At 35.6% G+C, this 15821-nt stretch overlaps 4 protein-coding genes and 1 pseudogene across 5 annotated transcripts; 3 read left to right on the forward strand and 2 right to left on the reverse strand.

Annotated features, from left to right (window-relative positions):
- Positions 1-489: 489 nt before the first annotated feature.
- On the forward strand, positions 490-2761 carry LOC17877995 (beta-carotene 3-hydroxylase 1, chloroplastic). Of its 2 annotated transcripts, XM_006284119.2 has the most exons (7): positions 493-1024; positions 1116-1175; positions 1282-1353; positions 1439-1573; positions 2033-2158; positions 2329-2385; positions 2479-2761. In XM_006284119.2, the coding sequence occupies exons 1-7, from the start codon at positions 656-658 to the stop codon at positions 2575-2577; spliced, it is 918 nt and encodes a 305-aa protein (XP_006284181.1). In that variant the 5' UTR covers positions 493-655; the 3' UTR covers positions 2578-2761. The 2 variants fall into 2 exon arrangements, with proteins under 2 accessions (XP_023635435.1, XP_006284181.1); XM_023779667.1 differs by lacking the exons at positions 2033-2158; positions 2329-2385; positions 2479-2761 and adding an exon at positions 1940-2026 and having other exon boundaries at positions 490-1024.
- Positions 2762-4372: 1611 nt separating this feature from the next.
- On the forward strand, positions 4373-6187 carry LOC17878755 (annotated as a pseudogene).
- Positions 6188-6301: 114 nt separating this feature from the next.
- On the reverse strand, positions 6302-8448 carry LOC17879718 (deSI-like protein At4g17486). The gene is made up of 4 exons (XM_006284337.2): positions 7895-8448; positions 7004-7265; positions 6846-6913; positions 6302-6755 (listed from the first exon to the last, which is right to left on the reverse strand). The coding sequence occupies exons 1-4, from the start codon at positions 8027-8029 to the stop codon at positions 6462-6464; spliced, it is 759 nt and encodes a 252-aa protein (XP_006284399.1). The 5' UTR covers positions 8030-8448; the 3' UTR covers positions 6302-6461.
- A 3449-nt stretch (positions 8449-11897) lies between these two features.
- LOC17879410 lies at positions 11898-13661 on the forward strand. Its single transcript, XM_006284526.2, has 2 exons — positions 11898-12080; positions 12676-13661. The coding sequence occupies exon 2, from the start codon at positions 12910-12912 to the stop codon at positions 13477-13479; it is 570 nt and encodes a 189-aa protein (XP_006284588.1). The 5' UTR covers positions 11898-12080; positions 12676-12909; the 3' UTR covers positions 13480-13661.
- A 139-nt stretch (positions 13662-13800) lies between these two features.
- LOC17879234 (deSI-like protein sdu1) lies at positions 13801-15809 on the reverse strand. Its single transcript, XM_006284322.2, has 4 exons — positions 15417-15809; positions 14470-14731; positions 14321-14388; positions 13801-14225 (listed from the first exon to the last, which is right to left on the reverse strand). Exons 1-4 carry the CDS (start codon positions 15549-15551, stop codon positions 13923-13925), a joined length of 768 nt encoding a protein of 255 aa, XP_006284384.1. The 5' UTR covers positions 15552-15809; the 3' UTR covers positions 13801-13922.
- Between the last annotated feature and the right edge of the window lie 12 nt (positions 15810-15821).

Below are 15821 nucleotides of genomic sequence, written 5' to 3' on the forward strand. Positions count from 1 at the left end.
AAAATAGTTTATACTTTCTGGAAAAAAAAACTAAGGTATAGAATAACCGATCAACTAAAATTAGACAGTAAATCTACTATATTTATTATACGCTTACTTTTTCCATTTCTAAAACTTTTAGTAAACAAATTACATTGAAAATTATCATATACAAATTAATGTGATTCATAACAAAAAAAAAAAAAAGGTACTAAATGAGGAGCTCCTAAATGAATATGGTAGTTTGGTTTATTATACCAAAAAATCAAAAGAAATACACTTATCATATTATAGAAAAAAATCAATTAAATAAATAAGCCTAAAAGTAACCGAACAGAATAAAAAGGGGGGCAATAATGTAATTTAGATAAGAAGTAAGGGTGGGGTAGATTAAAATAATACTTGAGGGCAATTTCAGTCACACGAAACTGAACCGTCCTTCACTTGTAATTGCATATTTTATTTAATAAAAGGTATTCCACAAAAAAAAAAAAAAAGAAAAGAAAAAAACTAGTTTTGAAAAGGCATAAAAAGAGCGAGGAGCATACTTTGCTACAAAACCAAAAATAAATAAATAAAATTGTGGCCTTCACTTGCATTTAGCCATTTACACCACACCACATCTTTCTCTATCTTTCCCTCTCACATAGGGTCCTCTCAACGAAGCACACCTTCCATGGCGGCAGGACTCTCAACCGCCGTTACATTCAAACCTCTCCTCCGCTCTTTCTCCTCCGATTTCCGCCTCCGCCTCCCGAAATCCTCTGCCTTATCCCTTCCGTCTCTCCGATTTAAAGGCTTCTCGGTCTGTTACGTGGTCGACGAAAGGCGACAGTTCTCTCCGATTGAGAACGATGAGCGACCGGAGGAGAGCACTAGCTCCACCGCCATAGACCCCGAGTACCTCGCTTTGCGTTTGGCTGAGAAATTGGAGAGGAAGAAGTCGGAGAGGTTTACTTATCTTATCGCTGCCGTGATGTCGAGCTTTGGTATCACTTCCATGGCCGTTATGGCTGTTTACTACAGATTCTCTTGGCAAATGGAGGTTTGTAATATCATTTACAATTCCAGTATCGCCTTTTCTCATCGATCCGAAATTCCAAAAATCTCACTTCGTTTTGTTTTTCTAAATTCAGGGAGGTGAGATCTCAATGTTGGAGATGTTTGGTACATTTGCTCTCTCTGTTGGTGCTGCTGTAAGTTCCAAAACTTGTAAAGAAGCTCATATATATATCCCCACAGTTTGTGCTGTTTCCCGATTCACATGACAAGTTCTGGTTCAATTAATTTGGATGCGAACAGGTTGGTATGGAGTTCTGGGCAAGATGGGCTCATAGAGCTCTATGGCATGCTTCTCTGTGGAACATGCACGAGGTTTGCTTTCAGATTTTGAAGTCTTAATTCTCATCCCTGGAGTGTTTTCAAACCGGCAGTCTAAATTTGATTTTATGTGTTGTAGTCACATCACAAACCAAGAGAAGGAGCATTTGAGTTAAACGATGTGTTCGCCATAGTAAACGCAGTTCCAGCAATTGGGCTGCTCTCTTATGGATTCTTCAATAAAGGACTCGTTCCTGGTCTCTGCTTTGGCGCCGTAAGTCCTCCCACCCTCCCTCTCACTCATTGGTCTTAAACAACTACCAAGATCTCTGACTCTCTCTATGGTTAGTTATAGGCCTATTTGTTTATTAGTACTATAGTGTAGTATTAGTTTAATATCACACTAATTACTAATAGTAATCAATTAGTTTATTAAGATAGTTGATAAAGTGGGAAACACTTTTATTTAATTACTCTCGAATAGTGGACTGAGATCATACGTTAAAACGAATTTAATTAACGTATCTATGTAGCAGGATTTTGTGTCGCTCTCTCGTTATTAGTACGTTATATTTTTTTTTATAAAAAATAGAATACTAGTAGGCTACATGTGAGTGATGACAAGTGACGAATTTGGCAGCATTAACACAAATGAGACCTGGTGGCTTAATTTAGCTCATACATGTTGGTTGTGGTTGTTGTTGTCTGCCTCACGATCTCGTCCTGGAAACAGGGGTTGGGAATAACGGTGTTTGGGATCGCATACATGTTTGTCCACGATGGTCTGGTGCACAAGCGCTTCCCCGTAGGTCCTATTGCCGACGTTCCTTACTTACGAAAGGTCGCCGCCGCTCACCAGGTTTACTTAATATCACTCGTATTCTTGTCGTTTATACAAACGCTTCCTTTCCCAAAATAGAAATCTTTAATTACTAGTACTATACTACTACTGTACTAGTATTTGATTGTATTAATGCGTTACTCTCTATCGGTAATTTATTAGTCTCGTGTTAATGGTTTATGTTGCAGCTACATCACACAGACAAATTCAATGGTGTACCATATGGGTTGTTTCTTGGACCTAAGGCGAGTTTTTTTTTATATATTTAATTAGCTGTGATTCTTCTTAATCCTCTTGATATTGTTCAGAAAAATGAATTTGAATTGATGATAATGCAGGAATTGGAAGAGGTTGGAGGAAATGAAGAGTTAGATAAGGAGATAAGTCGGAGAATCAAATCATACAAAAAGAGCTTGGGTTCCGGATCGAGTTCTTGACTTCTAAAAAAAATAAAATAAAAAAGAAATCAAACAAAGTTTTTTTAAATCCCAATTTTTGTGTTTGTCCCTCCTCTATCATGATCATCTGATGAGGGTCTATGTGGATAAATCATATATGCCGATTTCGATTTTTAAATGAATATTTTGATTTTAATACTAGAAAATTAATCTAATTATACAACTTAGCCTCTGATTTTGACACGCTTTATTTTCCTGCAATTCTGCACTCATTTGAGACGATTGGCGTACAGTGTTTATAATCTATAACACATAAGCTATTGCTGTTAGTAAAAAATGCTTGCTTATTTATGTATGTAACCAGCAAAAAATTATATTTCATGAAGTGAAATGTTTCTTACCTGATAAAATAAAATAAGAATGACATAACACCTAGACTGATGTTTATGGACTTTTCTTCTTCACGTAGATCAACATTCGCACTATATATATATATGTAGTTACGTACGCTTTTACGTTCACAGTATGGCCCCTTCTCTCGTGGAGGTTGGACGCACTCGTTGCGTGTTAGGACATAATTCTAGATTATAAAAAAAAAAACAAAAAATAAAGATTGTAACAATTCACTTGATGTATACCATAGAGTCGATCGAGTAGTTTCGTATGAAACAAAGTGGTTGCGAAGCGTACGTACGTTAACGCTTATTTTAGATAATAGGAAAAGGATGTATGGTTTGCCTTAACATATATATTAATACTCAAACAACATATGGACGGCTAGCTCGAGAGTTCCATTATATACAAAACCATACTTGGCGGGTGAGATCATAAAAGAGATATGACTTTTAAAGGAAAAGGGATTTAAACGTGTTACGTGTTACGTGTTACGTGCCCGTCCAATATATATCACAAATAAGACTAATATATAAGTGGATACATCACAACATTTCCTCGTGCGCTCACCAAATTCTTAAGTGGAAGTTATTATATGTGCACTCCAACGACACTATCCAATTATAATCCCAAGAGATAAGGAAATGGATCACTTGATTAAAATTATATGAATACATTCATTTTAGTGTTCTTTTCTTGGGGTTTCTTTCAGAGTTATCTAGAAAGAGTTTTAGAATTAATTAAAAGTGTTTGGTCGCCGAAAGACATATGCAATTGTCTCACGACTCTCACCCTTTTGTCATCTTTCCACCATAATAACTCTTGTTTGGTTTTTTTTTTTTTTTATAAACTATTGAGTTATTGAAGAAGTGGGAGAGAGGATGAGGTGGCGTGGCCGTGGAGGCATAATTAGATAACGACACAAAAGTGCAATAGAAAGGTGAGTTGATCAAATAGCTTTCAGTTTCTTCTATTCACTACACAAAATAGGAAGTTCGGTACGCTTTTTGACGAAAGCTCTAATAGTAACCGTTAACCCACTAAATTAATCAGTCCATTATCACACATTCTCCTAATACACAATTGATTCTTTGTGTTTTATATTAATCTTGTAAGAAAGTCAAGATTCATTCGTGGACGAATGCTAGCAATTTGTGGCCACTCCACCAACCAAAGTGACGATTATTATTATTTTTGACCTAACCAAAATGATATGATTATTTGTGATTTATGTTCTTTTTTTTTTATAAACTTATTTTTTTTTAAAACTCTCACGCGTTTTGTAGAATGTCCATTTCCAAATGGCATATAATAGAAGATTAAGGTGTCCCATTTTGCTACGTGTCTTAGCGACGACACTTGAAGCTTTAAATCCATTGAAAAATCAAAAGTATACAAGAAAATAACTTGCGCATGTGGAAAAGACGAAGACTCGTTTGAAAAGCCCCCCGAGCACTGCTACTACTACTAATCTTGAAAACGCTGTGTGTGGATTCATTTGTGTGTTTCAAAGTTGGGATCGAAAGAAATCTCTCAGTCGAACAAAAGCTACTGCTGTTGTGCTCACTAGCTATGCATATCCATCATTCAGAATTCTAAAGATTGTTGTTACTGTTGCTAATAGTTTTGTTTAGTTACACACCACTTGGACCGACCTTAATTGCTTTTAGTAAAATTTGCCTATTAAACATCATTTGCCACGTGCCTTTTTATGATTAGATGATAGGTAACATCAACTCTATGAGAAGTTCTAGTTTTCTTCTGGATCTCCCAGAAAGCTAAGTACATCTCTCTGTATGATCCAATTGAATTAGTGGAGTGTTCTTTTGAGGCAGCTGCTTCTATGCCATGTTGTAGAGGTCTTGGATCCAATTTCTTGAATCTATCCTCTGCTCTTTGTATCTGTACTTTTTGTCAAAGTTATATCTATTTTTGCTTGTTTTCATTTGCTCCTCAGATTTTTAATGCTTAATTATGGGGTTTAAGCCTAGTAAGACGATTGAACTATGGTGCAACATGTGTTTTCTTAGGAAGATCTGGTCTCTGTCTATTGATTGCCTTGTATTTTCATCCTTTACTTAAATTCTCAGCCACTCTTACGCACTCTAAATTTGGTCCAACTGATGCTTCTTGAGGTTTTAGCTTGTGTGATATATCTTATCTTGGGTTGTTCGTGAATATGCTACCTTGAATAAAGTGGCATGTTTTGCATCTACATTGTTAGTGTTAGCTTCTACAAGTTTTAATGCTATATTTTTTTTTTGGCTGTTGCTTTAGGATTGATGTTTTGCATATAGGCTTCTGTGTTTCTCCTTTGCAACTTTAAGCTAATCTAGTGATCGTCACTGCAGAAAATGGTAGTGTCTACGGGGTGTGGGGAAGGAGGAGTAATGATTCCAAATGATAAGTCTGCAAATTCTTCTTATAACCTCTCCCTTCAGTTGTCTCCAGTTGTTTTTATTTGGGACTGTGTAACCCGCACAATGCGGTATTCCTGTATACCAACCAGAGTGGCTGTAGTTCTTGAAATCCTCTAGATGCATTTAGTTAGTTAAGATTATAGAGTTATAGATGTAAAGCAAGCAAATATGGATCGTACGGTGTGCAAACAAGTTCAGCCAGTCATTAAGAAAGTGAAGAAGAAACATGGTAAAGATGAATTTGATCGTGTCAAACAAGCTGAGAAGAAAAAGAGGCGTCTGGAGAAAGCACTTGCTACTTCTGCAGCCATTCGAGCTGAGCTGGAGAAGAAGAAGCAAAAGAGATTGGAAGAACAACAAAGGTTAGATGAAGAAGGGGCTGCTATTGCAGAGGCTGTTGTCTTCACGTCCTATTGGGAGAAGATTCCGATGATTCGTCTCCTCGAGCCATGCTTAGTAAAGACAAGGGTTTCAAGATGGATCTGTTTAGAGATGAATGGACCAGCTATGCTCCTCCTCATCAAAGATGTGCTAGCTATGCGGTTCAAGGGATTGGGTTTGTGTCAAACGGTTATGGACTAGGAGATAGTAACTGGTCAGTGTCAAATGTGTCATATAAGCCTTTCATGAAGGATGTTTGTGATAACAACATGGGAATCTCTGCGGATTTGATTGCGGCTCAGGCTGTTTCATCACTACAGCAACTTTTTCTGTAATCTAGAAAAACCCTTTTGGTGTGAAAATTATTTGATGTTAGACCAGCTGAAAAAGTATCTTCTGCTTTCTCTGTCTGTAATAAGTGCGTTCTAAGTTGTATACAGAAAATACATTTTTAATCTCTGTCACTATCTAGATTCAATCACAATTTATAGTGTATTAAGACTAATAAACCTTTTGATCGAATGAATATGTCAAGACTCAAGACTTGCCAGTAATAACATGTTGAGTAAGATCTTAACAAAAGCACACGCTGAGCTAGAAATCTGGAAAAATGTTGGGATCCAACGTTGATACAAAGTAAAAGATACAGATCAGGACAATAGTGCATGTAACTTTTGGACTGGTGGATATACAGTTAACCATATGCATTGTGGTGGATAGGTACGGAAGCTACTGAAACAGTAGAACATCAGAGTCGCGGCTTTGTTTTTTCTGATTGGTGATTGCATGATTTGCATCCTCATCTTTGTTCCCTATCTCTGTACTTGTGGAGGGTTTGGCAGTGTTAAGTATGCCTTTGAACCAACTACCTTGCAATTTGAAGTTCCCATTATCTGAATTGTTGAGAGTTCCTGTACGTTGTGGAGAGCCATTGGACCCATTGGTCACATTCGAGGTAACATTTGAGAGGAAGCGATAAGCCACTTTACTAGCTGACACAAGTTCTGTTTTGGCTTGCTTCATCTGCAAATTCCCAGTTTAGAAGATTTGAGCACCCATAATGTTGCATTTAGGTTCCAGATAAGTAAAATGAAAGACAGAAAGAGAACCCACCCGCATTGCCGTGTTTCCTGCCACTTCCAAGGCTGTGTCACCAGCATTGGCAAAACGATTCACCCAACCTGTTAAGAGACAAAACCCCAGCAGTCACGTAAGTCTTGAAGGCCAACAACACACACTCACACAATTTGATTACCAAAAAATAGCTTTACCTGGGATCTTTGGCACACCAAGCCGGTCACAGAGTATATCGCAGAAGTGATTGCAATTTTTGGACAACAAATCATAAGTGTGTCCTGGCCATTCCCTGCTGAGCTCACGCAACATCTGATTTACCATGAAGATAGTGCAATCTGTCTTCCCAAGAACAATTTTCTCACGATATGTGTACATAGGGTTCTTGCCACTGGGACAGCTGAATACACCAGTTCCTTGCTCACAATAACCGTAAGACCACTCATCATCTCCGTATACCTGCACAAATTCATCAGAGATGGCAGTCAATATAATCATCCAAAAGGCACATGAACAATAACAAAACCATGAAGAATAACAATCCAATGTTATATACTTATCCAGACCTAAGACAGAGAACTTGGAAACCTAAAGTCAAGCAGTGGTAGTTTCGTGGATTTAGTAAACACCAAACTGTCAAGACTCAAATGGGAAAGTGCGCTTTGCAGTTATATTTGTCCAAGTCAAAAGATGAATTGAAGTAAAACGTAAGCCATCATTGAATTTGTCAAGTCTCAAGAGATCCCTTTGTCAACATATCGCAATCATTAATCCTAAAAGTTACCAAAAGTCTATGTACTAAGGAAACACAAGATCCGTGGTGGAGAGAAGAAAATGGAACATAATCTCCAGATCTTACTCGAGACCTGTAGGACCATAAACCATTGAACTAGAAACCTCACAAGAGAGATCAACCCAAAAATATAATGCATCGTTTGCACAAAATGTTGTTAAATTCTCCATTTGCACATACATACATACTACACACACACACAATGACACAAAGACAAACCAGATCCACTCATGTAAACAAAACCAAGAAGAGTCATCATCGATACATAGATACGAAGATCAGTAGAAAGTAGTACCTGAATAGCGCTGTGGAATATGCCGCCAAGACCGATCCCGTCTTTGAAGAACCGATTGATCTGAACAATGGTGTTGTTAGTCTTCTCCGATCCACTGTTGGTCACATCGTATATGTGCAAAACAACCTCCGCCATTGATTCTCTCTCTCTCTCTCTCTCTCTCTTAACCAGAAAACACGAACCCTAAATCCTACCAAAATCGAGCTCGCGGATTCTATCAATAACTCAAGAAACCAGATGAATCGTACCAAATCCACTTGCGTTCAACGAATCCAACAACTAGATCTTCCCAAAAGTGACTCAAAAAGCAAAATTAAGTTTTAACTTTATCTTCTTCTCTTGTCCCGATTTCTTCATTTCAGGCTGAAGAAACTGGTGCGTGCGGCGGTGGTGGTGGTGATAGGGGAATGACTCAAGTACCCTTGCCTTTCCTGCGGAATTGCTACTTTACGTGTTCCTTTGTGTGAATTCGTTGTTTACGACTTAAAGCACGCACAAATCCGTAATTAGCATTCAGACTAGTGACACGACTAAAAATACAAAATCATTAAACTATAAACGTCGGTCACAATTGAGATTAACAAACAACCTGTCAACCTACCTTTTACAACTTCTCTCTTTTAACATCTCTTTAATCATTTTAAATACAAGCGCTCAGAATTTTCATTAAGTGGGGTGTATCCTTATGAAAATATACTAGATTTTAACCCGCAGTACACCGCGGGATTATTTTATACACTTAAAGTTGAAAATTTTAGTTTGTAATTTTTTTGGTTTATTTAATATTTAATTTTTTATAATTATAAATTTATGTTAAAATTAGGCGATATACTGCAATATAACTTGTTTTTAAAAGAAATATAAGCTATACGTGAAATATCGATTAGAAAAATATAATAAATTAGGATGTAACCCGCTGTATAACATGGGATAAATTTTCCTCTTACACAATTATAATCGATCATGATAACTGAATCAACTAATTTAAAATGGCGCATGTACTAATATATTGATGGTGTTAACAATATGGTGATTTCTCTATATGTATTTTTCTAGTAATTATTATAGTTTTGTTAGGATTTAACACGCTGTGTAGGATGGATCACTGATTATTAGTTAAAAACTTCAACTATATTTGTTTTTTTTTTTGTTTCAGTAGATTTGATCATTATTTAACTGTCTAATTTTATAATTAAAAATATGTACCATAAATAAATAGATAGAAAGTAAACCTAATGAAAGTTTAAATATATATATATATATATATATATATATATATATATATCTCATTTTGTGGTAAAAAAAATATGTATCTCATGAATCATTTTTAAATCAGTGTTTGACAACTTTGGCAATTGTATGTACTGCCATATACCGTGAATAAATTTGAGATTGTATGTTATTGTGGTATTGTAAATCAATAGAAGCATGAGTTTTGTGTTTGATATAAAATGAAACTAATAGAATGAATCCCTATATTAGTAAAAGAGAAGTACAAAAAATGCTTCCGGGTCGGGTCAATTTCAAAAAATTATCCGAAATTTGTAATTGGATCTTTTAAAGTTGGATAGACTAATGGGTTTGGATACATACACCGGATACTTTCCAAATCTAATTTTAGGATTGTATTATTTCCATAACTAATTATAGGATTTACTAATATTTCTCTAACTAATTTAATACAATCTATTTAAAAAATATTATTCTTCTTTCACTTTTATTTGATATTATTTTTAATTTATGATATTATACTATATAATATAAATATTTAATAAAAATTTAACTTTTTTTTTGCATATGTTGCAATTTGAATTTTTCAAAACGGACATATAATACTCAGCTACACTCGGTTAAATATTTTAGACAATGGTTTAAAATCAATATAAGTATGACCAATATTAAAACCATTGTTACATGAGCATATTTAAAATTTCAAATAGTTTCAAAATATTATAAATAAAAGGTTCAAATATATAAAACTATTAGAATTTAAAATATTGAAATATTTTTTTGAAGACATAAATGTAATTTTGGAGACATAATTTTTATTGATAAAATATATTATATATCAAACTATGTAAATTTTAGATAATTCACGGGTAGTTTGCTAAAATCACAATTATAATGATAAAACAAGTTACGAATAATGTTTTTTACGAAATGAATTCTGTTACGGGTTGGACTTTCAAAAAATATATTGTAAATATGTAATTTTTACGTATATTCCTACTTTTACTACAAAAATGGTCAAAATGAATAATTTATCGAAAAATATTATTTCGTGCTGTTAAATTTTCACTGTTTTTTTAATTGTATCAAAACTTAGTATATGATTATTTACTCGCTTTTTCCTTTATTATTTTATTTAAATTTATTATACAAATATATGATTTACCATAATCGACTGCACTCTAACAACATTAAAATGTAACATTCTAATCCTTTAAAAATTATATATTGTAATTATTTCCCCCGCGCTGTAGCGCGGGTCCGAACCTAGTATTATTTATAGGAGGCGACAACATTTTTTAGGGTTTGTGATTGGTAACAATAAAATCTCAAAAAAGTTTAGGAAAATATGGAAAATGGTTTAAATTTTAGAATATTTGGAAGTAATAATGACTCAAAAGATTAAGAAAGATCCGATTTCATGGTTTAGGAAATTATTAACCAAATTAGTAGAGATATTTTAGGAACCTAAATGATTTCTCGATTGTTAAGGTATATTCCTATATTTGTTGAGTAATCGATTTTGTTTTGCCATATATTTTTTATTGTTTTTTGGTGCAATATTTTAAGGACTAACTTTGTAAATAACTTTTTAAATAAGTATAACTAAGAGGGTAGAACACAAAAGGTACTTCAAAAATGTTAATATAGATTAAAACCAAAAAAATAATAATGTAACACAATGAACTAAACTTCTATAAATTACATCAAACCACAGTAAAACCTCTATAAATTAATAATGTTGGGACCATGAAAATCTATTAACTTATAGAAATTTTAATTTATCAATAAATTAATAATTATTAATTTATAGAGAGATTTTCCTAATTTGAAAAGTTTTTCAAAAAAATATTTAAAAATAAACTCAAACAAAAACTTATGTGTCTATATATACATATATTTTGAAAATTTTACCTAATTATTAATTTATAATATTGATGGGACTATATGTTTACAAAGGATTTTCAAAAATATTATTATTTTATTATTTTATCGAAATATGTCTAAAATTACACTGGTCCGAACTTGGAACCGAAAAAATTTATTAATAAAAATATTAATTTATCGAGTATTAATTTATAGAGGTTTTATATGAAAAAAGAATACACTACAACGATTAGAGGTCAAAAATAAGTTGGTGGGCTAAAAACGGTAAGGGGCTGCTGGGCTTATTATAATAGTCTTGTAAATAAATATGAGGGAAGATGGACGGATTTGGTCACGTATACGAGTTGGTATGGGATTTTTAATAAGATCAATCTAATGTCTAATGGTGTGGATGTAGGTGGATCATTGGATTGGATCTCTCGGTCTCGGTCTCGGTGTGTCCAAATTGAAAATGTATGGTCATTTCTTGGTGGTCGAATCATGAATGTGTATGAATGTATGCTAAATAAAATCACACTTATCTTTTAGTCGAGCTGATAACTTTGAATGTAGATTAAGTAAAAATACTAAAAACTTTTATTGTAATGTAAGGTAACACGACACTTGTACACTTTGTGTCTGAATCGATGTTTTTTTTAATATTAAATCGAGAGGCTGCATTAAATCTAACGGCTGATATAGCAGCTCCGTTACGTATGCTGGGTCTCACAAGACACACATGAGTAGACGAAGTCGCACCGGCCAAGTCTCAAAGTCGTAATTGAAAACTTATTGACACGTGTCTCGTTTTCATTAGAGATGCGCTGCTACGTTTCTTCTACTATTATCTTCTTCTTCTCCTCCTCGTCTTCCTTCTTTCTTCCCCTCTCTCTCTCTCTCTCTTTTAATACGATCTCTCCATCTCTCTCTCTCTCTCTCGAGTCTCGACTCTGTGATCTCTCTCGCTCTCTCTTTTTCTATAGTTTCTTCTGAATCCAAACAGCATCTTTATTTTCTGCGTTTTGGCTTCTCTTTCTGATTAAGCTAGAGGAGTTCTTTGAGGCAGCTGCTTCTATGCCATATTGCAGAGGTTTGGATCCAATTCGTGTTGCTCCATTTATTCTCAATTTCCATAGATTTGTTAATCTCTTTCGATTCAGCTTCATTTCATCTGAATTCATGCTAATTGTGGGTTCAAATCTAATTTATTAGTCGATTAAAAGAATTCAAATATAAATTATATTTTAAATTTTGATCTGACGTTTGTTTCTGAGGCAGATCTGGTCTCTCTATTGGTTGTTTCCGTGTAATTTTGATCCATTAGTTTCTAGTTAAGTTCCATGTTGACGATTAAGAGAGGTCGTGACATTTTTGGTAGAATTGACTCTTTCTATGGAGGCCCTCTCTATGCGCATCTTCTTTTACATAGACTTCTTCAAGTTTGTTCCTACTTTGGCTGTTGTTGGCTGATATTATGTTTCCTCTTTAGGAGTTGGTGCCTTTTCTTAGGTCCTTATGGTCTTACTTGGTTGGTATATTTTGCATCTAGAGCTATTGTCTTGTACAAGTTTTATGCCATTATTCTGAAACTATTTTTGCTGCTTTAAGATTTGATGTTAGGCATAAGGCTTTTTGTGTTTCTCCATTGAGCAACTTTAAACTAATCAAGTAATTGTCAAATGCAGATAATGGGAGAGTCTAAGGGGTGCAGGAATGTTGGACGAATGATTCCAAAGGATAAGTCTGCAAATTCTTATAACGTCTCCCTTCTCTTGTCTGCTGTTGTTTCTTATTGGGATTGTATTGTCCGCACGATGAGGTATTCCTATATACCAGAGTGGGTGTAGTTCTTGTGATCCTCTACGAAATTTAAGTTTAGTGCAGTTTTTTTAGTTAGAATTAATAGCAAGCAAGCAATAATGGATCACACGGTGTGCAAGCAAGTTCAGCCAGTCGTTAAGAAAGCTAAGAAGAAACATGGTAAAGATGAATTTGATCGTATCAAACAAGCCGAGAAGAAGAAGAGACGTTTGGAGAAAGCTCTTGCTACTTCTGCAGCCATTCGAGCTGAGTTGGAGAAGAAGAAGCAGAAGAGATTGGAAGAGCAACAAAGGTTAGATGAAGAAGGGGCAGCTATTGCAGAGGCTGTTGCTCTGCACGTCCTACTGGGCGAAGACTCTGATGATTCATCTCGGGTCAAGATTGGCCAAGGTAAGGGTTTTAAGATGGATCTGTTTAGAGATGAAAGAAGCAACCTTGTTCCTCGACAAAGTTGTGCTAGTTATGCGGTTCAAGGGATTGGGTTTGTGTCAAATGGTTATGGTTATGGCCTAGGAGACAGTCACTGGTCGCCGTTCACGAGGGATGCTTGGGATAACAACATGGGCATATCAGCTGATTTGATTGCTGCTCAGGCCGTCTCATCCCTTCAGATATCTGAAAATGCTGAGGGGAACGCCTTTGTGTTTAATGGGATGTTCAGGGGATGAAAATGCCATGATTCCAGATTTGATTTCTACAGTAAGCCTTTCTTATGGTATAAGTTGTGAATTGTTGTTTAATTCAGAACCCCTTTGTGTTCTTCGGTGTGAATGCTCTGCTGTTAATCTCTGTTGTTGGATACTCTCTTTGCTTTCCATGTTATTTTACATACGTTTGGGAAATTTTTACATATCTGAATTGCAGCTATCCTTTATCAGATTTTCTTAACAAACAACTTAAGTATGCTAATGAATATGCTCAGACTTGCTTTATACTTTCCGGTAACAACATGTTGAAAAATACATTCCTAACAAAATCACACAATCAGCTGAAAAAGAGAGATGGGTTCCCATGGTGGTACAAAGTAATGAATACAGATGAGTAACATTCTGATCGGTAGATTTACAATTAAACGAATGCGATTTGGTATTGTGGTGGATCAGTACAGTTGCTACTGAAATAGTAGAACATCAGAGTCCCGGCTTTGTTTTTTCTGATTCGTGATTGGATGGTTTGCATCTTCCTCTTTGTTGCCTATCTCTGTACTGGTGGAGGGTTTGGCAGTGTTAAGTATCCCTTTGAACCAACTACCTTGCAATCTAAAGTTTCCGTTGTCTGAATTGTTGAGAGTTCCCGACGGTTGTGGAGATCCATTGGAGCCATTTGAACCATTGGTTATGTTCGAGGTAACATTCGCAAGGAAGCGATAAGCCACTTTACTAGCTGACACAAGTTCCGTTTTGGCTTGCTTTACCTGCAAAAATCCCAATTCACAAGGATTTAACATCCACAGGCATTAAGGTGTAAGAAAGAAGCAGCATGGGTAATGCAAAATGAGAGAGAACCCACGCGCATCGCTGTGTTTCCTGCCACTTCTAAGGCTGTGTCGCCAGCATGAGCAAAGCGATTAACCCAACCTATTAAGACACAGAACTCAAGCAGTTTCACACAAACATATACAAAACACACACACTCTGATTCCCAAACTATGGCTTTACCTGGGATCTTTGGCACACCAAGCCTGTCACAGAGTACATCGCAGAAGTGATTGCAATTTTTTGACAGCAAATCATAAGTGTGTCCTGGCCATTCCCTACTGAGCTCACGCAACATCTGATTTACCATGAAGATTGTGCAATCTGTCTTCCCGAGAACAATTTTCTCACGATATGTGTACATAGGATTCTTGCCACTAGGACAGCTGAATACACCAGTTCCTTGTTCACAATACCCGTAAGACCATTCATCATTACCATATACCTGCACAAATTCACACAAGACGTCAGCTAATTACTCTTCCTTGCGTATATACAGTCAATCTAAAAATGTACAAGAAATTAAAAACCATGACAAGAAGACAAAAAATTGCATATGCTCATACAGGCCTAAGCTACAGAATTAAGAGTAAACCTAAAGTCAATCGTTGATACATCACTGGATTATATAATTAAGTGTGGCTTTCCTCATAGTTCAAAGGTTTAATCTCTAAGTTCACCAAATTGTTATGACTAAGTCATATGTGAAAGTGGTCTTTTACAATTAGTTTTGCCTATATCAAAGAAGAAAACGTGAGAAATCATTGATTATTGCAATTCTCCAAAGAGACATTCATGAGTTTATCGCACCCATTCTCCCACAAAAAGGTTCCAAAATTACTAGGAGACCCGAGAATGGAGATCCTGGGTGAAGAAGAAGAAAAGAAAACTAAGTTCAAGATCTTACAGATACCTATCAGACACTACCATAAACTATTAAACTAGAAGGTCGGAGGTCAAATCAAAAGTATCATGCCGTCAAATTCTTCTTCATTTCCACATACATACACATAAACACAAACCAAATCCACTTGTATAACGAAAAACAAAGCATAGACATCATCCATACATGTGCGGGTGTGTAAACTGATAGAGTAAAGAAGAAGATCAGAAGCAGTAGAGAGTAGTACCTGAATAGCGCTGTGGAATATGCCGCCAAGACCGATCCCGTCTTTGAAGAATCGATTGATCTGAACAATGGTGTTGTTAGTCTTCTCCGATCCACTGTTGGTCACATCGTATATGTGCAAAACAACCTCCGCCATTGATTTTCTCTTAACCAGAAAACACGAACCCGAACTCCTACCAAATTGAGCTCGCGGATTCTTATAGCTCAAGAAACCAGATGAACCGTAGCAAATCCACTTACGTTCAACGAATCCAACTACTAGAACTTTCCAAAATGGCTCAAAAGGCAAAATTAATCATACCTATCTTCTTCTCCCGATTTCTCAATTTCAGACGGTTGTGTGCGGTGGTGGTGGTGGGGGATCCCACGAAATGACGATTATGCCCTCGCTTTACTTATTGATGGT

The sequence above is a fragment of the Capsella rubella genome, unplaced genomic scaffold, assembly GCF_000375325.1.
Source record: "Capsella rubella cultivar Monte Gargano unplaced genomic scaffold, Caprub1_0 scaffold_7, whole genome shotgun sequence".
NCBI classification, from domain to species: Eukaryota; Viridiplantae; Streptophyta; class Magnoliopsida; order Brassicales; family Brassicaceae; genus Capsella; species Capsella rubella.